General features: G+C 35.4%; 1 protein-coding gene across 1 annotated transcript; it reads left to right on the plus strand.

The window, feature by feature from the left end:
- The first annotated feature begins 4,444 nt into the window (after positions 1–4,444).
- Positions 4,445–20,110, plus strand: LOC109091397 (interleukin-12 receptor subunit beta-2-like). The gene is given in 16 exon segments (XM_042758446.1): positions 4,445–5,239; positions 5,327–5,599; positions 5,933–6,050; positions 6,229–6,392; positions 6,565–6,701; positions 7,281–7,437; positions 7,524–7,606; positions 8,950–9,063; positions 9,065–9,149; positions 9,229–9,417; positions 9,581–9,679; positions 10,583–10,738; positions 17,028–17,204; positions 17,802–17,889; positions 18,072–18,162; positions 19,087–20,110. Coding segments are annotated over 16 exon segments (2,589 nt in total). The 5' UTR covers positions 4,445–5,175; the 3' UTR covers positions 19,681–20,110.
- The last annotated feature ends 6,508 nt before the right edge of the window (positions 20,111–26,618 follow it).

Here is a 26,618-nt window from a genome sequence, read left to right on the forward strand (position 1 = left end):
TTTTTAAATGTGCAGGACAAGCTGTTGTTTTTCATTACAAATGCTATATAGATTAATAAAAAAAAGTCATCATTGGCCTGGTAATGAATAGGCTAGCCTTATTATAACAAATGCTACGATTAAAAACTATGGTAAATTTTCATAAGAGCAAGTACAATCAGAATCGGCAGCCATGTGTGAAATAAGTTCTAATGATGAGTGATGGAAAAACCTGGCCTTCACATATTCCAATGAATAGCATTAAATCCTTAAGAGCTGGATGAACTGTTACGGAATACGAAATAAACAATATCTATATAAGATAATGTTAAATTAGACTGACTACCCATAGCATGTTGAATTAGAACATTGTGTACAAACCTATTCCAAAAAAGTTGGGACACTGTATAAATTGTGAGTAAAAAAGGAATGGAATAATTTACAAATCTTAACAAATTTTATTCACAATAGAATATAGATAACATATCAAATGTTGAAAGTGAGACATTTTGAAATGTCATGCCAAATATTGGCTCATTTTGGATTTCATATGCTACACATTCCAAAAAAGTTGGGACAGGTAGCAATAATAGGCCGGAAAAGTTAAATGTACATATAAGGAACAGCTGGAGGACCAATTTGAAACTCATTAGGTCAATTGGCAACATGATTGGGTATAAAAAGAGCCTCTCAGAGTGGCAGTGTCTCTCACAAGTCAAGATGGGCAGAGGATCACCGATTCCCCCAATGCTGCGGCGAAAAATAGTGGAGCAATATCAGAAAGGAGTTTCTCAGATAAAAATTGCAAAGAGTTTGAAGTTATCATCATCTACAGTGCAGGATATCATCCAAAGATTCAGAGAATCTGGAACAATCTCTGTGCGTAAGGGCCAAGGCCGGAAAACCACACTGGATGCCTGTGATCTTCGGGCCCTTAGACGGCACTGCATCACATACAGGAATGCCACTGTAATGGAAATCACAACATAGGCTCAAGAATACTTCCAGAAAACATTGTCGGTGAACACAATCCACCGTGCCATTCGCCGTTGCCGGCTTAAACTCTATAGGTCAAAAAAGAAGCCATATCTAAATGTGATCCAGAAGTGCAGGCATTTTCTCTGGGCCAAGGCTCATTTAAAATGGATTGTGGCAAAGTGGAAAACTGTTCTGTGGTCAGACGAATCAAAATTTGAAGCTCTTTTTCGAAAACTGGGACGCCATGACATCCGGACTAAAGAGGACAAGGACAACCCAAGTTGTTATCAGCACTCAGTTCAGAAGCCTGCATCTCTGATGGTATGGGGTTGCATGAGTGCGTGTGGCATGGGCAGCTTACACATCTGGAAAGGCACCATCAATGCTGAAAGGTATATCCAAGTTCTAGAACAACATATGCTCCCATCTAGACGTCGGCTCTTTCAGAGAAGACCTTGCATTTTCCAACATGACAACACCAGACCACACACTGCATCAATTACAACATCATGGCTGCGTAGAAGGGTCCGGGTACTGAAATGGCCAGCCTGCAGTCCAGATCTTTCACCCATAGAAAACATTTGGCTCATCATAAAGAGGAAGATGCGACAAAGACCTAAGACAGTTGAACAACTAGAAACCTGTATTAGACAAGAATGGGACAACATTCCTATTCCTAAACTTGAGCAACTTGTCTCCTCAGTCCCCAGACATTTGCAGACTGTTATAAAAAGAAGAGGGGATGTCACACAGTGGTAAACATTGCCTTTTCCCAACTTTTTTGAGATGTGTTGATGCCATGAAAATTAAAATCAACTTATTTTTTCCATTAAAATGATACATTTTCTCAGTTTAAACATTTGATATGTCATCTATGTTGTATTCTGAATAAAATATTGAAATTTGAAACTTCCACATCATTGCATTCTGTTTTTATTCACAATTTGTACAGTGTCCCAACTTTTTTTGGAATCGGGTTTGTACAACTATAGCCTATAAGTGCCTAAATAATATAAAATACATATGTAAACAAATAAGTAATTGTTAAAGGGGTCATATTATGCTCTTTTACAAAGTACTGATTTTGTTTTGGGAGTGTACTAGAACAGGCTCTCACACTAGATTGTTTGGAAAACACATGTTTCTCATATTTTACATTATTACAACACATCTCACCCCAGTCTGGCATGAACGGCTCGAATAGTTCCTGTATCAAAAGAAGGCCCACCTTCTGAAATACGAAATGTGCTGTGATTGGTTAGCTGGGCCAGTGTGTGTTGTGATTGGCTCCACTTGGCGCCTGGTCAGGAAATGTCATGCCCCTTATAGCCGCCTGCAAGCTTTAGTGTAAATACTGTGTCAAAATCAAATCAATTGGAGCGCAATTGAAACCCGGATGATTGTAACCACTCTGAGTTTGTCTGCCTTGGGAAAGCTAGCATGTCTCTGACATAGTGATAACACTCGTTGCCTTCTCTAATGCAGCTCATCCAGGTCTCGTCCCATTTGTCTGTATTTGTGATGTCACAAATCCCGGAAAATATGTGTGTAGTCCAAACGAGTCGTTCATTGTAATTTTTGAAAGTGATTTCTGTTAAATAAAATATCTCCTTTTGAAGTGGACTTCGAGCTTTGTAACTTTGCAGATCTTTTTATGCTTAAACAGCAACATTACAGACTAAGTTGAAAAAGTGAAAAAGCATAATAAGACCCCTTTAACTAGGCTATTACTTTATTGCAGTTATGTTATCGACCAACTTTGCATGTGTGGATGGCACAAAAGACCATTTTATAAAAAATAAACATCTAAGCAAACAATCAAATAAATAAACCTTTTGAGGGAGCATGACCCGGGACTCTGATCTCTCATTTGATGACCAGAACTAACTGTTGATTGATATAGCAACATAGGACCTTGGAGGACCACGCCCCCTTTCAGACTCAAAGACGCAAGTTATGCATTGCTATATACTTTATTATTTTTTAGTTATTATGTTTATAATGCTATTATTACATTCATTTGATTTTGTTTTGTGTAGTGTGCAAATTAAATAAAAACAACAATAACAATGACAACACACATAAAAAAAAATATATATTAAAGACATAGTTTCATTATAACTGTGCAACCTAAAATGATTATTAGCCCACATTTTATATCACCATGCAATTAATAATTTTAAACAACTTCCATTTTCTAGGTAGATTAACAGTTCAAAGAAGCAGGTGCTGTTTTTTCTAAAAAATGAATTGAGGTCAAAAGACCACATTCTGTGCACGCTGGATGTTTTTATGTTACAAAATGAGGACAGACGTATGATTAAGTTTTTTTTTTTAACTCTCTCTCTTTGATGCTATTTAATGTGATATCTGATCTGATATCTAATAAATCATCCATTTAATAAATATGTATATTATAGGTATATGAATCTTTCTCATCACTTCAAATGATCCTAAAGTAATCGAACAGAGGTTCTTTAAAGATAGATGACTCCTGAGAAAAAGTCAAAAGGTCAGCAACTGTCTAATCAAATGCTTTGAAGTGACAAAGGATATGAGTAACTATTTGGGGAGTTTTTTGTGATTAACACAAAAAAGTTTGCATATTTTAATATGTCTCTATTCATGTTCACAAAAGAAAAAGTTATTAAGGTAAATTTATTAAGTTTAACATACAAAACAATGAGATATTTTATCTCTTTCTTTCTTTCTTTCTTTCTTTCTTTCTTTCTTTCTTTCTTTCCTCCTTTCTTTAAGACTTGTGGTCTGTCTTTGTGGTTTAGACGTGACAGTTTCACACAAACTGTAATTGTGGGACTGACACTAACCTCATTGTTTTCTTTTGTTTTGTTCATTTTTCAGTTTCCACACCTTTACAGTAAATAACTTGATCCCACTGTTTATGGAGAGTTTATCATTCTTATTATTTATCATTCTTCTTATTATTATTATTAAAAATGCCTCTTCTTATAACTATTAATCTACTGTTATTAGTGCATTCTTTGTATTACTCTGTATTTAGATTCTTATCTATGTCAGTTGGTTTTCCCCAGAAACACTTTGAAGATTAAGATGGAAAGTAAGGTTTAAAGAGATCAAAAATCTGGGGCAGGCAGGAAGGCTGTTCTGTGGTGTTATATTCACATGCTGAGCACATGTGAGAGGGAACATGTGAGGAGATCATGGGTAATTCAGTCTTATTTCGTTGTTTTTGTCTTTAGTGTGTATAAGTATATTTTTGCTATCAACAGAGTTTGTGTGTATAATGTATGTTTAATGAGAGTCATTACATCAGGCTTCATGAGGAAGCTTAACTGAATTAATGAGTATTGTTCTCTTCCTCCACTGGTTTTCACATCCTCATAACATCAAATGTGCCTTTGTTATGTTAAGTTGTCAGCCCTGTGGATCAAGCTAGTGAACATCTGTGATGGAAACAGCAGAGGAGCCCAAACTGAGGAGAAATCACTCTTGTAAGTGCATTAGAAAAGGTTTGTTTGGTTTTCACTTTTTCAGTATATCTATTACATATTCCCTTCATCTACTACCATTTGATGTATCACATCTTACTGAAATACATATTTTTCAGTTTTAGATTTGAATTAACATGATTCTTTATTGCATGACTTTAAAGGTAAAGTTAATGTAACATCAGCATATTTCATTTCATGTATGCTGTACAGTAGATTAACTGTTTGATAGCAGTTAATGATCTGTGATGACTAAAAAGGTGGTTTAATAAGTAGGATGCATAACTGTTGAAACACACGCTTCGGAGTTTCAGAGCAGGCATAAATACCACAAATCTAGGTCATTGGCCCTTAAAAGAGCAAGACAACTCTGAGAAAACCAGGCTGACATAAAAAAGATTAGGCTTGTAACATTAAGTATCTCTCACGAGAACGCAGACTAGATCACAAGCTTACCATTTTCTGTTAACATTCGACCTTGGTGGTTTTTTAATGCCTTTGATATACTCGTATGCACATATGTGACCTGTTTTACGTGACATCTTTAGAAAGGAATGATGATACCGAAGGCAACCCAATTTTTTTTTTTTCTGACTACATGCTGATTTGCTTCATGCAAATGCATTTGAGAGAACAGAGAGGACAGGAGAAGAAGCATAGAAGAAGGACTAGGCATGAAGTGTGGGAAAAAATATTTGAATCAATATTCAATGATCAACACTGAGGCCCAGAACAAGAAAGGCATGAAATGGATTTTTTCATCAGAGTCTGGCAGGTGGTCTTTTTTCTCCTTTTCAGCAGCAAATTCAGTGGTGAGTAAAGTGATTGCATTTGTATTACATTTGAATATGTTTCATGAACAAGCTTGTAACTGAATAGGGTTTTCTGTCTCTGCTTAGACTGCTACAGAGTCAGTTGCGTTGGAAAGTTGATAGTAGATTCAGATGTCGTCCACCTGGGCTCCAACTTGACTGTAGGTTGCCAGTCAAACACTGAGCACTGTGGCAGACACTTTGCCATAGTCTTCAATGGACAGACCATTTTCGAAACAATTAATTGCTCTGTAATAAAAACACAAATAGTCATCAATCAGCCCAGTTTCTGGCTACTCTGCAAGGTGAAGGAGAGAAACACATGGCACACTGTTTGCGGTCAAGACTTCAAGGCTGGCTGTAAGTTCATATGTTATGTGTATTCACACACTCTGCACCATAGATGCAATAATATCTTCAATAACTGGCTTATTCAGGTCAAAATATTATTTAATATGACTGAATCAAACTGACTAAATCAATTTAAATGATTTGAAGGGTTAAATATAGCTTAAGGAGTTTCAGAGACACCTGCACATTTGTTAATGATCAATAAATCATGTACATGAAATATAAATATATATAAAAATATATGAACGACATTCACCAATCATTAATTACTTAAAATGCTAGTTTATTTTTGACCAGATTTTGATTACGAATAATGCAGTTATCATTCATTTTCTGCTTTAGACCCTCCAGGTAAACCGAAATTCAGCTGTTTCACATACCAAAATTCAGAGTATGTTAACTGCTCTCTGATGGTCACAACTGAGACATATTTATTTACAGATTTCACAGTGACATTTCAGTAAGTATTTCTTATTCAAATTTTATTATTTAAAAATTTTGATTACATAAAGATGGTATTGTACGCTTAACATATAAGAATGTGTCGGGAAGTAGAAACTTTTCTCAAATATAGAGTCAAAAATAGAAAACAATGTTTCTTGTGCTTTATGTTTCTTATGACTTTATTCCATGCAAAGCAACAGAACTTCCCAGTTCTTCCAGTATGTGATGAACAAAGATGGTCATGTCTCAATTCCACGATCACTGTTTGTTGAGAACATGACATATAAAGTCCATGTAAGAGGTCACAATGCATTAGGAGAGTCACACTCTACTTTTAACTTCTCGATCTGGGACATTGGTAAGAGAATAAATTACACACACTTACTAATTTCTGAAGCACTTTCTCATTTTGATCATATAATGGTTTCTTGATCGTCTTCTTTCACTCAGTAAAAGTGCTATAGAATATATTTTGACATCCCAAGATATAGATTTGTTTAGCCTGAATCATATGTTGATTTTATGTTCAGTGATTCCAGGCACTCCAAAGATAGCAAGAGTTGCGTTTGAAAATGGCACTCTTTCTCCTGCAATATACTGGAATGGCTCAGAAGATAAACTGAAACCAATTTTGAGGTTCAGAGAAGCACATGATGACCAGGACTGGGTGAGGGTCAAATGCTCATTTCTCATATTAAACAAGTTCATAATAGTTCATAATAGGAATAGTTCATCCAAAAATGAAAATTTGCTGAGAATTTGCTCACCCTTGGGCCATCCAAGATGTAGATGAGTTTTTTTCTTCATAGGAACAGATTTGGAAAAGTTTAACACTACATAAATTGACTTGCCACTGGATCCTCTGCAGTAAATGGGTGCCGTCAGAATGAGAGTTCATATTCTGAGCCAGAAGCAATGGTTTAAAGTTAAAAATGTCTTAAAGATGGATTTGTTTCTTACAAACACACAGTTTTTTTCTTCACAATATGTTAACTGATGGACTGGAGCTGTGTCAATTACTTTGGATTATGTGATGTTTTTATCAGCTATTTGAACGCTCATTCTGACGGCACCCATTCACTGCAGAGGATAAATTGAGCAAATCTGTTCTGATGAAGAAGCAAACTCTTCAACATCTTGGATGGCCAGAGGGTGAAGTAAATTTTCATTTTTGGGTCAACTATTCCTTTTAAAAGCAAGCCATCCATTAGCTGTCTTAGAGATTTTTGCTATCTTATTTGATTAGAGCCTGGGAAGTGTGAAGGAGGTCCAAGATGGATGTATTCTGATGCAGGAAGCCTTAAAACCATTGATACCCTATCAGTTTGAGCTGAGAGTGTGCGCTACTTCAACAAACTGCAGCATGTGGAGTCATCCCTTCAATATAACCAGCCCAGGAATTGGTAATTCCTTTATAGTCACATTAGGTTAGTCGATGTATTTTACCTGCATATTGTTTTGACAATAATTTTGTTTTAATATGTTCTAGCACCCTCACACAAACCTGATGTGTGGAGAGTCATCAACAGGCCCAGTACTCATGGACCTCTGAATGTCACAGTGTTGTGGAAGGTAACAGCACCACCTACTGGACAGATAAATTATAAAATGAAATTAGGTTGTTGATTTCAAACAAAGGATACATTATATATAACATAAATTACTTTCAAACGGTTTTGGATTGGTAAGGGTTTTTATGTTTATAAACAAATATAAGTAATTTGTCACTCAAGCAACATTGCTTCTTATTATTATCATCATATAAAAACAGTTTTGTTTTCTTTTCTTTTGTGGAAACCATAATACTTTTTTCAAGACTCTTTAAAGAATAAAAAATTCAAAAGAACAACATTTGTTTTAAATTTATTTGAAATATTTAAGTAAAGTAAAAAATAAATTAAGTCTTTGCTGTCACTTTTGATCAATTAAATGCATCTTTCCTGAATAAAACTATTCATTTCTTTAAAAACAAAAATCTATCTGTTCTCAAAAACTTTTGAAAGTTAATTCACATTATACAGCAATACATTATATTTAAATATAAAACTCCTTTTGAAAATGTCAGCATCTCTATTTGTGCAAAAGAGTTTACATGCATGGTCAATGTCACATATTTTCTTAGTGAATTCCAGATTGTCAATGTGGTCTCAGATGTTTGAACCCCACTGCATATTTTTTTTTTAACGAAAAACATGTTACATACAGATCTAAGTGTCATTCTCAGAAGCAGCTTTCTTTAAATCAATCTGAACTGAACAGAACTGATTACTAAATTGTTGTTTGGGGAACTTAAAACAGTTCTTCTATGGTACTGCGTCGAAAACCCCTCTTTGGAACCATGATTTTTAAAAGTGCTCATGACCTTCTTTCTGTGGAATAAAAAAAAAAAGAAAAGAAAAAGATATTAGTCTGTACACTGTATTCCTGGTATTTTGAAGACACACTTTAGCTTTATGTGAGGAACAGACTGAAAATTAAAGGGCTACTCTAACCAAACCAAATTATCCAATTATCCATTACTGTGAGTTCATAATATGCAAAGAGTCATAGTTGGTGCTTAAAAAAACATGCAAAGCAAATATGACGGTAATCTGTAAGACTACAGTTGATGAATCAGTGTTTTCTGAAGTGAACTGATAGTTGTAAGAAAAAAAATTATAACTATATAAATATAAATGACATTTTTTTACTATTAACCATAATGAGAGAATTTTTGGGTGGACCATGCCTTTATTTCTCCATCCCACTCAAGAAGCGAGTTTGTGAACTGGAGCAGTCCAGTTTGAGAATGAATCATTCATTCTCAGTCAGGCAGCTCATTGAAAGAACTGACTAAAAAGAACAATTTTTAATCTCACAGGCCTTTGCCCTCAACATGAACTCACTTGTTGACTATTTATTTCTCCTTTTTACAGCACTATAAACCAGAATATTACAGTGGAGATTTGTTAAATTACAAGTTATCTTATAAAGAAGAAGGCAAGATCCATGAAGTGTATTGCTCAGCTCATGTCACTCATCAGACTCTTTCAGCTGAACACAGCTGAGGTTAATGTCAGTGCTGTTACAGCAGCTGGGGTCCTCCCGCCTGCACCTGTAAGCTTGAAGTATACAGGTGAGAACCTGGTTATTTATTTATTAAGTTTTGTAGGACTCACAGAAAGTGATAGTACTCATTTGCATGTGTGTCCCAGGTAAACCAGCCCCCATGATAACACATTTAGTTCCAGCAGCAGGGGGCAGTGTGCGTCTAGCATGGGATGTGTCTCAGTACAGTGAGGAGCTGAAGGGCATCCTGGGTTTTGTTGTGCAGTGGCAACAGAGCCCAGTGCACTTAGAATGGAAGAGATTAGGAAAAAAATATAATTTTACATTCCTAAAAGGTAAGAGTTTTGCTATTGATCATAACATCTAAGGTTTAAAATAATTAAAATGGTTAAAAACACAGTATATTATGTTTTGTAGATTAATGTAGTTCATATAATAATATTCATTATTAAAGTTTCATCATAAAGTCCTTAAACAATTCTGAACTTGTTCTTGCAGGTATGCAAGCCGGAGTCCTGTATAACATTTCATTATATACTGAAGAAGCCAGTGGAGTTTCAGACCCTGCATTTGTTCAGGTTTATGCAAAGGAAGAGAGTAAGTACATGATTACTATATTTGCAGTTTTTCTCTCTTTCTTTCAACCTCTGTGAGAGCTTTATGTTGTTGCTTATATGCTATTATTATTATTATTATTATTATTATTGCTAGGAAACTACTGACAAAAGCACACCTGTTCTGGTTTTGTGTAAAAATTTAGTAGGTGAGATAATTCTTACTCAAATGTAATACTAGTAATAACTTAAAGCTCAGTACAGTCATATGTTCAATGTTTTTAAAAGAAGTCTCTTTTGCTCACCTAAAGGCATTTATTAGATTTTTTTAATGGTACATTTTTTAGGATGTTTATTTATTTTTTATTTTTTGGTTAATAGAAAATTCAAAATAATAGCATTTATTTGAAATAAAAAATATTTTGTAATATTTAAATGTATTTTTTAATGTGTTGATTTAATCTTTGCTTAACAAAAGTATCAATTATAAAAAGCACTGAAACCTAAACTTTTCAACCACAGTATATATAAACATTTTCCATAACTGTTCATGTTTATGTTACACTTAAAGTCTGGATGAGGTTTTATCCTAACTTTACATTTTAAAGATTTTTTTTTAATATTGATAACACACATAACTACGTTTAACTATATCTGACTCAATTAAGTTATACATTTGATTAACATTATTACAGTTACTAATATGTCAAAGATGTTTTAGAGAATGTTTCAAAAAAAGTGTTGCAAGAACCCCTGCTCTCCCTCTAAATAGCCACAAGAGGGCGATGACAGTGAATTTGCAAAAAGAAGTCAGTTTATGAGTTTATTAAAAACAGTAGCATTTAAAAAGGTTAAATGTTAGTTTTTATTATTTTTGAAACATTTTCCTGCTCAGAGATTGAAGTGTCACTTAATCTCTTAATTCACCCTGTTGTTTCTTTTTCAGAGCCTCTAGCTGGTCCAGATGTATCAATAACCAATATAGGGGAAAAACTGATTTTGATCCAGTGGGAAGAACTCAACCGTGAAAACCAAAGGGGATTCATCAGAAACTACACCATTTACTTCCAGAGAAATGTTGACAAGAGACTTCTTCAGAACCGTGAGTATAACAACTGTGTAAGTGTGTTAGGCTGTGGTTTGTGTCAGTGTGCCTGCAGGGAGAAGTCACATGGTTTGTACAAACAGAATCAGAACTTTTGTTTGTTTGTTAATGCTGTCTCAATATAAAAAACAATGTTTTTTTTTGTTGTTGTTGTTTTTGTCTTTTTCTCAACACCTTTGGTGTCTTTAACCTCACTCCACAAGTGATGCAGTGCACCTTTGTGCATTTAGCAGAGTGGAAAGACTTTACCTGTGTTTGGTTTGAGACTCATCACTGTCACACCCACAGTTTGACAGCAGGGTTTTCCACCATTTACTGAAAGAGTTCACATCCTCTTCCAGTAACCCCACTCCCCCTACACTTCTACACTCCTGGTCTAAAACTGATGTTCTGTGTGTTGCTGAACTATGATTGCAAACAATTTAGTGTAAATAAGTTAATGATTTTATGAGCAACTAACACGGTTATAATATATATATATATATATATATATATATATATATATATATATATATATATATATATATCCATGCTTATAAAAAATACATTTAAAAAAATCTATACCAGCATAAGACTAAGCTGCTGGTTTTAGCTGGACTTCCAGCCTGGCAAAGCTTGGGTTTAACTGGTTTAGCTGGGAGGCCAACTGATCTACTACTTACCAGCTGAAAAGTGCCAAAAAAAAAAAAAAAAAACACCACCTTATAAAGCCTACAGTCTAGCAGGACCCAGTCTTCAGACCAGCTCAAACCGGCTTAGAATCTTTTTTACTTTATTTTTTTTTTAGTCATACCCTGATGCAACAAAATATGAAATTGAGTATGAAACAAGCTTCACTGGAAATCTTAAATAACCAACAAACCAGCTGACCAGTTTAGGGTCTGTAAGATTGTTTAAAGTCTCACTCACCATAGCTGCATTTATTTGATCAAAAAACAGTAAAAGGTATTAACTATTTTTTAATAACTGTTTTATATTTTATTATAATTTAAAATGTAATTTATTCATGTAATGGGAAAGTTGATTTTTTTTTTAGCAGTCATTACTCCAGTCTTCACTGTCACATGATAATTCAGAAATCATTCTAATATGTTGATTTGGTGCACAAGAAAAAAAAAATATTATTATCAATATTTAAAATATTGTGCTGCTTCAACTATAAACCAGAATATTACAGTGGAGATTTTGTTAAATTACAAGTTATCTTATAAAGAAGAAGGCAAGATCCATGAAGTGTATTGCTCAGCTCATGTCACTCATCAGACTCTTCAGCTGAACACAGCTGAGGTTAATGTCAGTGCTGTTACAGCAGCTGGGTCCTCCCCGCCTGCACCTGTAAGCTTGAAGTATACAGGTGAGAACCTGGTTATTTATTTATTAAGTTTTGTAGGACTCACAGAAAGTGATAGTACTCATTTGCATGTGTGTCCCAGGTAAACCAGCCCCCATGATAACACATTTAGTTCCAGCAGCAGGGGGCAGTGTGCGTCTAGCATGGGATGTGTCTCAGTACAGTGAGGAGCTGAAGGGCATTCCTGGGTTTGTTGTGCAGTGGCAACAGAGCCCAGTGCACTTAGAATGGAAGAGATTAGGAAAAAAATATAATTTTACATTCCTAAAAGGTAAGAGTTTTTGCTATTGATCATAACATCTAAGGTTTAAATAATTAAAATGGTTTAAAAACACAGTAAATATATTATGTTTTGTAGATTAATGTAGTTCATATAATAATATTCATTATTAAAGTTTCATCATAAAGTCCTTAAACAATTCTGAACTTGTTCTTGCAGGTATGCAGCCGGAGTCCTGTATAAACATTTCATTATATACTGAAGAAGCCAGTGGAGTTTCAGACCCTGCATTTGTTCAGGTTTATGCAAAGGAAGAGAGGTAAGTACATGATTACTATATTTGCAGTTTTTCTCTCTTTCTTTCAACCTCTGTGAGAGCTTTATGTTGTTGCTTATATGCTATATTATTATTATTATTATTATTATTATTGCTAGGAAACTACTGACAAAAGCACACCTGTTTCTGGTTTTGTGTAAAAATTTAGTAGGTGAGATAATTATTACTAAAATGTACTACTAGTAATAACTTAAAGCTCAGTACAGTCATATGTTTCAATGTTTTTAAAAGAAGTCTCTTTTGCTCACCTAAAGGCATTTATTAGATTTTTTTAATGGTACATTTTTTAGGATGTTTATTTATTTTTTATTTTTTGGTGAATAGAAAATTCAAAATAATAGCATTTATTTGAAATAAAAAATATTTTGTAATATTTAAATGTATTTTTTAATGTGTTGATTTAATCTTTGCTTAACAAAAGTATCAATTATAAAAAGCACTGAACCTAAACTTTTCAACCACAGTATATATAAACATTTTCCATAACTGTTCATGTTTATGTTACACTTAAAGTCTGGATGAGGTTTTATCCTAACTTTACATTTTAAAGATTTTTTTTTCATATTGATAACACATAACTACGTTTAACTATATCTGACTCAATTAAGTTATACATTTGATTAACATTATTACAGTTACTAATATGTCAAAGATGTTTTAGAGAATGTTTCAAAAAAAGTGTTGCAAGAACCCCTGCTCTCCCTCTAAATAGCCACAAGAGGGCGATGACAGTGAATTTGCAAAAAGAAGTCAGTTATATGAGTTTATTAAAAACAGTAGCATTTAAAAAGGTTAAATGTTAGTTTTTATTATTTTTGAAACATTTTCCTGCTCAGAGATTGAAGTGTCACTTAATCTCTTAATTCACCCTGTTGTTTCTTTTTCAGAGCCTCTAGCTGGTCCAGATGTATCAATAACCAATATAGGGGAAAAACTGATTTTGATCCAGTGGGAAGAACTCAACCGTGAAAACCAAAGGGGATTCATCAGAAACTACACCATTTACTTCCAGAGAAATGTTGACAAGAGACTTCTTCAGAACCGTGAGTATAACAACTGTGTAAGTGTGTTAGGCTGTGGTTTGTGTCAGTGTGCCTGCAGGGAGAAGTCACATGGTTTGTACAAACAGAATCAGAACTTTTTGTTTGTTTGTTAATGCTGTCTCAATATAAAAAAACTGTTTTTTTTTTTTGTTGTTGTTGTTTTTGTCTTTTTCTCAACACCTTTGGTGTCTTTAACCTCACTCCACAAGTGATGCAGTGCACCTTTGTGCATTTAGCAGAGTGGAAAGACTTTACCTGTGTTTGGTTTGAGACTCATCACTGTCACACCCACAGTTTGACAGCAGGGTTTTCCACCATTTACTGAAAGAGTTCACATCCTCTTCCAGTAACCCCACTCCCCTACACTTCTACACTACTGGTCTAAAACTGATGTTCTGTGTGTTGCTGAACTATGATTGCAAACAATTTAGTGTAAATAAGTTAATGATTTTATGAGCAACTAACACGGTTATAATATATATATATATATATATATATATATATATATATATATATATATATATATATATATATCCATGCTTATAAAAAAATACATTTAAAAAAATCTATACCAGCATAAGACTAAGCTGCTGGTTTTAGCTGGACTTCCAGCCTGGCAAAGCTTGGGTTTTAACTGGTTTAGCTGGGAGGCCAACTGATCTACTACTTACCAGCTGAAAAGTGCCAAAAAAAAAAAAAAAAACACCTTATAAAGCCTACAGTCTAGCAGGACCAGTCTTCAGACCAGCTCAAACCGGCTTAGAATCTTTTTTACTTTATTTTTTTTTTAGTCATACCCTGATGCAACAAAATATGAAATTGAGTATGAAACAAGCTTCACTGGAATCTTAAATAACCAACAAACCAGCTGACCAGTTTAGGGTCTGTAAGATTGTTTAAAGTCTCACTCACCATAGCTGCATTTATTTGATCAAAAAACAGTAAAAGTATTAACTATTTTTTAATAACTGTTTTATATTTTATTATAATTTAAAATGTAATTTATTCATGTAATGGGAAAGTTGATTTTTTTTTTAGCAGTCATTACTCCAGTCTTCACTGTCACATGATAATTCAGAAATCATTCTAATATGTTGATTTGGTGCACAAGAAAAAAAAAATATTATTATCAATATTTAAAATATTGTGCTGCTTAATATTATTGGGGAAACTGTGATAGATTTTTTTTTCAGGATTCCTTGATTAATAGAAAGTTCAAATGAACGGCATTTATTGGATACACACACACACACACACACACACACACACACACACACACACACACACACACACACATATATATATATATATATATATATATATATATATATTCTAAAATTTTTATCAGGATTCTATGTTTAGGTTCAGTAATTTTACTTTGATGGCAATGTAAAAGTCATTTTCTACGGAGCCCCACACATGACATGAAAGAAAAAAAAAAATCGTGTGCTCAATTTATTAATTCATTCCCTCAGTGGACTAAAACATGCACATGGTTACTATTTCGTTCCTTCGATTTGCTAAATCGTGCACACAATTTACTAATTCATTCTCTCGATTTATAAATCGTGTGCACGATTTAGCAAATCAGGGAACAAATTAGTAAATCATGCAAACAATTTATAAATCGAGGGAACAAAATAGTAAATCGTGCGCACAGTTTTGCATGCTATTTTTTCCTGCATACCATTTGAAAGTGACGTGACATACAGTCAAGTATGGTGACCCATACTCAGAATTCGTGCTCTGCATTTAACCCATCCAAAGTGCACACACACAGCAGTGAACGCACACACACCGTGAACACACACCCGGAGCAGTGGCAGCCATTTATGCTGCGGCACCCGGGGAGCAGTTGGGGGTTCGGTGCCTTGCTCAAGGGCACCTCAGTCATGGTATTGCCAGCCCGAGACTTGAACCCACAACCTTAGGGTTGTCAAACTCTCTAACCATTAGGCCACAACTACCCCACACCATGTCATGCCATGTGTGGGGCTCCATACTTTTCCATGCCATTAAAGTGAAATAAATAAACATAAATATTGGAGCCTGATAAAATGCTTATTTTAGATGAAAATTTCAGATGTCACTTAAAGGCTTTTGCATCTGTACACTTCATATATATATATATATATAATATATATATATAGATATATATATATATATATATATATATATAATATATATATATATATATATATATATATATATATATATATATATATATATATATATATATATATATATATTTGTGACAATGTAAAAGACTTATGTCATTTTAATCAATTTAACACATGCTTGCTTAATAAAATTAATTCTTTAAACAAAGAAATCTTACTGACCCAAAACCTTTAAACAGTATTGTAGTTCTACCAGTTCAACTATATTTTAATACAGGGCTGTTTTTCTGTTTTGAAAATCCAGCTGAACTTGATCTACAGTCTAAGATTGTTGTTGTTATTTATCATAGTGTTGAGGTAATATTTTACTACTGCAAAAAAAAAAAAAAAAAAAAAATGTAGAGGTGTTGGAAAAAAAGATGTCACTCTCAAAGGGACAGGCCCACATGTCAGATTGAACTGAAACTGAAAACTATTCACAGATGGGTTTTACATGCTTAAAACTGTAGCATGTGACTTTCAATTTCTAACATTATTAAATACTTGTGGTCACACAAAATTATTAGAGCATAACCTGTGATTTATATGTTAGTGGGCGTTTATATGTCCTGTCTGATCCTGCTGGGCATCAGTGTATTCACGGATTCTCTAGAGTCTCACTAGAATCTCTTGAGGACCTCCGTCTTCTGTGTCATTTTGTGTCTTTAAAGTTACAGCTCCGGCTGGCACAAATGAGACTCAGCAGCTATTCTTAACATGTGGCTTCAGGGCATGACAGGAAGTAGAGACAACAGCGGAAAGCATGTGGCTGTGTGCAAATGTTTCTGTCTCCAACATAAGCTACTCCAACCAAGCTGTTAAACAGACATCAGTAACTAAAAATGTCTGTTATTATCCAGTGGCATAACGGTATTGTCAAAAAACGCAGAACAGACAGAAAAGTACATAACAGCTTTCTGTCAGTGTTAAATATCTCCACCCTGCTGAACAGTTACATGAGCATTTTAACTTTCATGCTTCATTCTACAGAGTTACTGTAAGATCTTTGACCCTTAACCATAAAACCTGGTTCAAAGACAAACTGTCAATCAGCTAACTACTCATTGCTAAAGTAGAGTGTGAGTGATGCAAAACAATGTTTAATTCTTTTTCTGCTGAAAGAAACATCCTGGAAGAAACCCTCTTCATCTCATCATGTTCTATGTGTTTTTGCAGAAACTGTGCCTTATGCATTTCCTAGATCTTTGAGCTGGGAGCTGCGAGGCCAACAGGAGTGTTACGATATCCTGGTCTCTGCATGGAATTCTGCGGGTGAAGGGCCCAAAGGAAAACCTGCCACTTGCTGTTGTCCCAGCAGATTATTATATCAAACTGGTTCATACAAGACAAGAGGTGCCTTTCCTTATGAAATAGATGAGAAAGATCAAAGATCTTTGCAATAAAGGAGTGTTGGATTATGTATGTATAGAAACTTTGACTAGCTTCTGCAGAAGATGTGCAGATGTGATGTTGCTATATAAAAAAATAGAAATCTTAAATAGACTCATCCTTATGTCATTCCAAAACTGTACAACTTTCTTTCGTCTGTGGAACACAAAAGAAGATATTTTGAAGACTGTTTTTGTCCATAGAGTGAAATTCATTGAGATCCAAAGCAGCACTGGACCAGATTGACTTTCACTGTATGAACAAAAAATGTTCAGCATTTTTTTTGTGTGTGTGTTTTACTGATGAAAGAAAGTCATACTGTCCCTTTAAGAACATCAGCATGAGGTTCAGTGCACATTCAGACTACAATATTATTCATTGTCTAGGGTAAGGGTTAGAATTGCATACTGTGCATACAAAAGACACTGAATAATATTCATGCATTATTCATAGAGTATGCACTTATAAAGTAATTTCAAAAATATTAGGAACAGTTAATGTAGATTTGTTCCAACAATAGAATGTCATTTGTGTATCCTAATGTGCTTAATGTGATTCTAGGTGGAATGATAGCTGGAATTTGTTTTGCTGCTGCTGTTCCTATGGTGATCCTGGCCAACCTGATGTACATGAAATGTGTGCGGCAAAGGTTACGTGCTGAACTAGGGGTTTTGATTTTACTAGTGTCTGCACTTTCATTTGTGCAAGTAGTTTCACAATGTAACTCATGTCTGCAGTATTTCATAATGTTACAGTCACAGCCAGTGTGAGTGTAAGTTGTGTGTGTGTGTTTAATTGTTATTTTATTTCTCAAAAAAACTCTCTTTACAGAATGATGAAAATGTGCATGTCCATTGGAGTCTCTTGGATTTTCGAAAATCTACCGAAATTTGATAACAGCAATGCTATAAAACTGCTAAAGGTAATAATGTTTATTTATACATTTATATATTTTAGTTAAATGTAATAATCATATTGCAGTATTATGAGTTTGGAGGCCTTCTTTAAAACAAATACAACACAAGTAATCTTGTGATGTGGGTTTAGTTGGTAGCTCATAAGCCTGGATGGGGTTACCTTACAATTCAAAGGTCAGGCACATTGTGTTCAAATAGAAGTACTCTATTTTCACACTTCTGAAGCATACTGAACTTCAGGAGGTCACGGAACCTCAACATAACAGCTAAGTATCTGCTGGCATCAATTGTATTATAGAAAAGCAGCATTCACAAATCCACTGGACGAGAAAAATGATTCGGTATCCTGTTTGGCATGTGGACAGCCTGAAAATGAAACCTTTCAAAAATACAAAACATTTCATATTTTTTTGAAAATTTTCCACCAGAATTTCCCCCACTATGAAACACAGTAGCAGAAATGTCATATACATGACCTCAGTATCCGTCAACAATTAAAGGAATAAACTGAACTTTAATTATACGAAACTGTAAAATAAGATTTAACACAATAACAGAGTTCTGAAGTGGTTCTCAACCTTTCTGAGGCCTTATCCCATGTTTATGCCTGTTATATATAGAGATTTGATTGCTAAATCTATTAGCTGTTGTCAGTATATAGGTAACTGGTGGCTATACACCATGCTTTTAATTGTAAAGATGGTTGTAAAAAAAAATAGTTAAGGACAAAGTGAAAAAAGCAGACCACACATCCTAAAGCTATCATTGTCTTGATTTACAAATGCAGAGAATATATATTATTATGCATTAAAATAATGATACAATATTGCACCTGTTTTTGCAAAAAATAATGTCATAGGTTGACATTGTTTTGATACCGCATCTCTAAACTTGACAATTCCACTTTTTTTTTTTTTTTTTGCTCTCAGGACGACCGCTATGGCCCTTGGGGATCTCTTCCTGGAGACAGTGATCCTCCTTTAACTCCCATTGAGGAAGTCAGTCTGTCTTTGGAGAGGCAAGACTCTTATCCAACTGTGCTTCATGGCACAGAAATGCCAACGACAGACCAGTTTTGCATTGATTCTCCTTATAAACCTCAGCTATTGACAGCTTCACAAAGAAATGAAGACTTCTCTGAGACTACAGAGGAAGAGCTAAAGGAGGAGGACCAGTTCCCTTTGTTGGATTCTCCATCACATCATGACTTCAACTGGGATTTAACCTGTATTCCCGTGATACATGGGCGTCTTAATAGCTTCTTAGCTATGGATGGAGCACTAGGATCTTTGGGCATTCTTGAAGATCTCCTCGCTCCCCCTCAGACAGCCTCCAGTAAGGATGGAGGAATGGAAGAGAATGAGAGGACTGTGGAAACAGGAGATGTAAATCAGAGCACTTTCACAAGTCAAACTGTACTTCCCAATGGCCTGGAGAGCTGCCTCAGAGGGCCTGTCTTTGATTCCAGCCCATACTCCCCACAAGGGCTTTGCCAGAGTTTTTCAGTTCCAGAAGAGGGTTAGGCACTCTTTAGAACACATTTTTAAGAAATATCATTTGGCAAGATTACTTCTGAACTATATGTGCATGGATGTGATTTGGCCATAAACACAAGCATATACAGGATCTTGTATGACATCATCTTGTACATAAAGCATTAAGGTATTTTTTTTTTTTCAAATATTTTACAGTGATGATACTCTATTTTCTCTGTATTGTCTACATCTTGTCTGCTATTTTGTGGCTTTAGTCAGATACCTCTAAATCACATTGTGGTTTCCGCTCACTCTGCGGATAGTATCTAAAGTAAGTTTGTACTGTATGTTGCTGATCAATTTATTCATAGTAACGTCTTCCTCTTGAATACTGTATTGATACAAAAGAAAAGATACATGACTGACACACTGCACTTTTTTCTGCTTAATTGTACTGAATGTGCACTTGTGGTGTATTTCAAATCTATATACATATATATATATATATATATATATATATATATATATATATATATATGTGTGTGTGTATATATATATATACACACACTCGCCGGCCACTTTATTAGGTACACCTTGCTAGTACCGGGTTGGACCCCCTTTTGCCTTCAGAACTGCCTTAATTCTTCGTGGCATAGATTCAGCATGGTGTTGGAAACATTACTCAGAGATTTTGGTGCATACTAACATGATAGCATCACGGAGTTGCTGCAGATTTGTCGGCTGCACATCCATGATGCGAATTTCCCATTCCACCATATATATAATATTAACTAAATAAAAAGCCACTGTCTGTAGTATTTGCTCCACTGGTCTCACCTAGCGTAATCCCAAATATAAAGCATATTTTTGCACAACTTTTAAAAAAAATCCCCTTAAGATTATCCTTACAGTATCTTCTTTGTTATCTGGGGCTTGAAAGTAAAGAGTTAACATGTTGCAAAAACATTTTACCTTACCTGTCAAGAAGAATTTCAGTAAGTTCAGCATTTCAATGTAAAGTAGTCAATGAATCATAAACTTGGTTAAGAGAATATATTTTGACAAAAAAAAAACCCTTTGAGTGTACTTAAACACTTTCATGATTATGTTTAACACACTTAAGTACAGTTAAAACAAGTACAAATTACAATAAAAAAGTGCATAAAATGACCTACTTAAGTAGGTCCAAAAATTATGTTCAACTAATTGCATTAAATATAAATGTAAACTATAATACGATTTAATTGTAATTAACATGCAATTAAGTGTCCAAAATGTAATTAACATGCAATTAAGTGTCCAAAATGTAATTAAAATGCAATTAAGTGTCCAGCAATCTCTCTCACATTCAGTACCATGACTGAGGTGCCCTTAAGCAAGGCACCGAACCCCCAACTGCTCCCCGGGCACCGCAGCAAAAAAATGGCTGCCCACTGCTCCGGGTGCACCTGTATATATATATATATATATATATATATATATATATATATATATATATATATATATATATATATTCCTGCAGAGGCTAGTAGATTTTCCTCAAGAATTTGACGGTATTTTGCCTCATCTATTTTTCCTTCTATCCTGACAAGTGCTCCAGTCCCTGCTGCAGAGAAACACCCTCATAACAGGATATTACCACCTCTGTGTTTTACTGTAATGCTGTTTTTTGGATGTTGAACTGTATTGTATTTCCACCAGACATATTGTTTGGTGTTAAGGCCAAATAATTAAATTTTAGTTGCATCTGCCTCAGAATCTTCAAGGTATGTTTTGGCAAAGCTCAGTCATGACTGCATGTGGCCTTTCTTGAGAAGTGGCTTTTTTATTGCAACCCTCCCATACAAGCCACATTTATGGAGAATTTGTGATATTGTTGTCACATGCACACAATGACCACTCTTTGTCATAAATTCCCACAGCTGCTTCAGAGTTGCTAAAGGCCTCTTGGTAGCCTATTTGACCAGTTTCCTCCTGGCTCTTTCATCCAGTTTGGAGGGACATCCTGATCCAGGGAGGGTTTGCATTGTACCAAATACCTTCCACTTCTTAATAATAGACTTCACTGTGCTTCTAGGCATTGATAAACCTTTGAATTTTTTTTTTTGCATCCATCTCCTGACTTGTGCCTGTCCACAACTTATCCCAGAGATCTTTTGACAGTGCCTTGCCACCCATAGTTTAGCACTTTTCATGTTGAGTCAAAAATGATACAGCTGATCACAGTTGAAAGTCAAATGGCTTTGTGTGCCATTGAGAAGGTGATTAGCTACATCTGATTGAGTTTACAAGTCATTTTTAGGAGGGGGGTGATTCTTTTTCCAACTCAGTGATTCTAGTTTTTTATTTATTTATTTTTCTGACATATTGGTGTTATACCTTTCACTTGGATGGTTGAAAGTTGCACTGAGTAAATACAGCTGGATAAAACAAAAACTGTGTCCATCTTCATTTCAGGCTGTAAAGCAACAAAATGTGATTATTTAAAAGGGGGGATTCTTTTCTATACCCACTGTATATACACTGAATAAAATTATAAATGCAACTCTTTTGTTTTTTCCCCAATTTTTCATGAGCTGAACTCAAAGATCGAAGACTTTTTCTATGGACACAAAAGGCCTGTTTCTCTTAAATATTGTTCACAAATCTGTCTAAATCTGTGTTAGTGAGCACTTCTTTGCTGAGATAATCCATCCACCTCACAGGTGTGGCATATCAAGATGCTGATTAGACAGCATGATTATTACACAGGTGTGCCTTAGGCTGGCCACAATAGAAGGCCACTCTAAAATGTGCAGTTTTACTGTATTGGGGGGTCCTGGGGGGGGGGTGAATGGCACAACAATGGACCTCAGGATCTCGTCACTGTATCTCTGTGCATTCAAAATGCCATCAATAAAATGCACCTGTGTTCATTGTCCATAACATACACCTGCCTATACCATAACCCCACCTCCACCATGGGCCACTCGATCCACAACGTTGACATCAGCAAACTGCTCACCCACACGACGCCATACATGCTGTCTGCCGTCTGCCCTGTACAGTGAAAACCAGGATTTATCCGTAAAAAAGAACACCTCTCCAAAGTGCCAGATGCCATCGAATGTGAGCATTTGCCCACTCAAGTCGGTTACGACGATGAACTGCAGTCAGGTCTAGACCCCGATGAGGATGACGAGCATGCAGATGAGCTTCCCTGAGACCGTTTCTGACAGTTTGTGCAGAAATTCTTTGGTTATGCAAACTGATTGTTGCAGCAGCTGTCCGGGTGGCTGGTCTCAGACAATCTTGGAGGTGAAGATACTAGATGTGGAGGTCCTGGGCTGGTGTGATTACACGTGGTCTGTGGTTGTGAGGCCGGTTGGATGTACTGCCAAATTCTCTGAAACACATTTAGAGGCGGCTTATGGTAGAAAAATAAACATTCAATTCACGGGAAACAGCTCTGGTGGACATTCCTGCAGTCAGCATGCCAATTGCACACTCCCTCAAAAATTGCAACATCTGTGGCATTGTACTGTGTGATAAAACTGCACATTTTTAGAGTGGCCTTTTATTGTGTCCAGCCTAAGGCACACCTGTGCAATAATCATGCTGTCTAATCAGCATCTTGATATGCTACACCTGTGAGGTGGATGGATTATCTCGGCAAAGGAGAAGTGCTCACTAACACATTTTTAGACAGATTTGTGAACATTATTTGAGAGAAATAGGCCTTTTGTAAACATAGAAAAAGTCTTAGATCTTTGAGCTCAGCTCATGAAAAATGGGGGCAAAAACAAAAGTGTTGCGTTTATAATTTTGTTCAGTGTATGTATGTATGTGTTTGTTTTTTTTTTTTTTTTTTTTTTTTTTTTTTTGTGTGTGTGTGTTTTTGTGTGTGTGTGTGTGTGTGTGTGTGTGTGTGTGTGTGTGTGTGTGTGTGTGTGTGTGTGTGTGTGTGTGTGTGTGTGTGTGTGTGTGTGTGTGTGTGTGTGTGTGTGACATTCCGCTCATACTAACAAAGGACTTCCTGAATGTATGCTGGCCCACTAAATATAGATTTCAGTAGAAAAGTAAGCATGATATTTTAAAGGAACTAATACATTTCTTGTTCCACAGCTGCAGGTGTTTCAAAGCTCAGTGAGCAGGAACCACACCTTTATATTTCAGTGCTAGTTTACAGGAGTGGTGGTACATTTCAAGTGTATATACATTCAAGAGCTATGATTTTCTTGTGTAAAATACAAATCACTTTACAAATCGCTTTATGAATGTTTTAACCAATCAATGAATAAAATCTGATGTATTACATTCTTGCAGTGGGAATATAACTGCATATAATCTTTGACACAATCAGATGGTGGATAGAACATATTAAAAACCTGCAAAGCTGCAATTGACACGCTGCTTTTGACATGTATAACCTTGTTAACCTGACATGTTATTTATACCATTGTGAGTCTCAAGTGGATCATTTTTGTTCTCAGTTACACACCATCCTGCAGAGACACCTGCACCGCAAAGCTGTTTTTAAAACTTCCTGAGAAAGTAGCTACTCATGTCACCCTTCAGAATACAGTTCATCATCTCACACGTGAGGAGATATCATCAACTCATGTGTAACACTTCTCTGCATAAACATTCCACTCTATTATTGTGATAATGGATGAAACCTTTCAAGATGATGTATGGGAACTTTAAGAGTGGGCATTCTGACCTTACAAAAGCACTTATTTTGTCCCTTTATGATTATAACCATGCATGTAAAGTGAAATAATGTAGAGCTGCCATATGTTGAACTTGGGAGCAGAGAAAATGCTTTGGAGAAAACATGCAACATCTTATGCAAGCCTGAGAAAGGCGTTTTTAGTTTTTTCAGCCTCTTCAACCTTTTTGGAACCTTTATTAGGAAAAAATATTCTTCATGTTCTGTTGTAATTAACTAATGTTTTTGTGTAGGGTCCCAGGGACCCCATTAACAGGTTTCTAATACTATGTGAAAAATAGCTAATAAAGTGCTATTAAAGGAGTCATATGATGTGATTTCAAATTTTCCTTTCTCTGTGGAGTGTAACAAGCTCTTGGTGAATAAAGAAGATCTGTAAAGTTGCAAAGACTAAAGTCTCAAATGCAAAGGGATATTCTTTATAAAAGTTGAGACTTGTCCACGCCCCCCTGAAACGGTTCGTTCTAACACGCCCCAACATATCTACGTCAGTATGTGGGAAGATTTGCATAATGCCGCCCAGATGTTCACACAATGAAATAAGGCGTTACTTTTATTCTCGTTGAAGTATTGTTGTTGCCACCGCCATAGACGCTGGGCTTTTCACTGTGAAAGCGAAACTACTTTGTTTGGCCTTCCAGAAGAGGACGATATCCGCTTCTTCATGCCTGGAGCTGGTCCGTGCTGGTCGCTGAGGAAATACATCAACTTTGCACTGTGGATCGCAGAATGGGCTTTCACCGTGGAGGAAGCAGAGTCCAGCCCGGGGTCGTCACATGTGGTTGCCGCACGCACAAGGTACGCTCCTTCATAAAATCTGCCTCAACCCGCCAGCCTCTGCTCACTCAAGCCGGCCGCGGCTCACAATCTAGACCGCGGCTCACTCTAGGCCTCCGGGCTCTGCTCACTCAAGGCCGCGGTGTGTGACGCTGTTTTGTTGAGAAAGCTAAACTACTTAGTTTTGCCTTCCAAAAGAAGACACAACTAGAAATCATGTTTATATCACGTTTATAATGGGTTTTATGTTAATGTCTCGTCACTCATCACAATATGTTAAGAGGCGTAACATTTCCGTCACACGCTTGAGGCATTCGGCCAATCACAATGCGCTGGATAGCTGGCTAATCACAGCACACCTCGCTTTCCAGAGCAATGAGCCTTGTGAAAATCCATGCGTTTCAGAAGGCGGGGAATAGAGGAGAACAAAAATGTACAGTATGTGGAAAATAATATGTTTTTTTTTTTTTTTTACCTTAAACCGCATAAACCCATTTCATTACACCAAATACACAAAATGATGTTCTTTTTAGCAGCATCATATGACCCCTTTAAATTTCTCAGACCTCAAATTGAACATAACCACACACACATACACACACACACACACACACACACACACACACACACACACACACACACACACACACACACACACACACACACACACACATATATATATGTGTGTGTGTGTGTGTGTGTGTGTGTGTGTGTGTGTGTGTGTGTGTGTTTGTGTGTCCTCTATTATAGATGAGTGGGAAACCTAATATCAAGGCAAAAACATATATTTAAATAACAATAAATTATATGAAAATATAAAAAACTATATTTCAGGTATAGATTATTGTTATCCCTGATATATGTTATTGCACTGATGAAACGGTTTTTTTGTACATTGCTTTAGATGTTATGTTAATTTAACTTAAAAAATATCATTAGTTATTGGTGCGCGAGTGGTTGTTATTTGGTTTGTTATTTTGCACTGCAGCACTTTTTGAATCATTCCTGTTATGCAGTAGGCTACATTTTTGTTCCCATCATTTATGCATTAGGCTAATTGGATAAAACATTAAACATGCCATTTTCAAACATCTGCAAACATCCATGTTCTTGCATGAAAACTGACTAATTTATTAAAAAAATTCTACAGTTTTATTCAGTTTTTTCCCCTCTAATTGAAATGTTTCATAAATATTTTCATGTTAATCAATCTGATAAACCTTTTTTTTAATGGTTACACTAATAGGAAAATTATTTTTCAATTATATCAGGTTCAATTCTGTTAATGATTAAATTATTAAGTTATGATTAACAAAGTTTAAGCGTATAGCTTTACTAGTACTACAGGATTTTTTTTGGTTTTTATATTCTCACCTTGCTAAAAAAGAAAGAAAGAAAAAACAGACCTCAAAATGCAATGCATGACTGTATAATGACCGTTATGATTAGTGCTTTATCTGCACTTCACAATACAGACACGAACAAAAACATTCCTGAC

The sequence above is a fragment of the Cyprinus carpio genome, chromosome A6, assembly GCF_018340385.1.
Source record: "Cyprinus carpio isolate SPL01 chromosome A6, ASM1834038v1, whole genome shotgun sequence".
Lineage (NCBI taxonomy): Eukaryota > Metazoa > Chordata > Actinopteri > Cypriniformes > Cyprinidae > Cyprinus > Cyprinus carpio.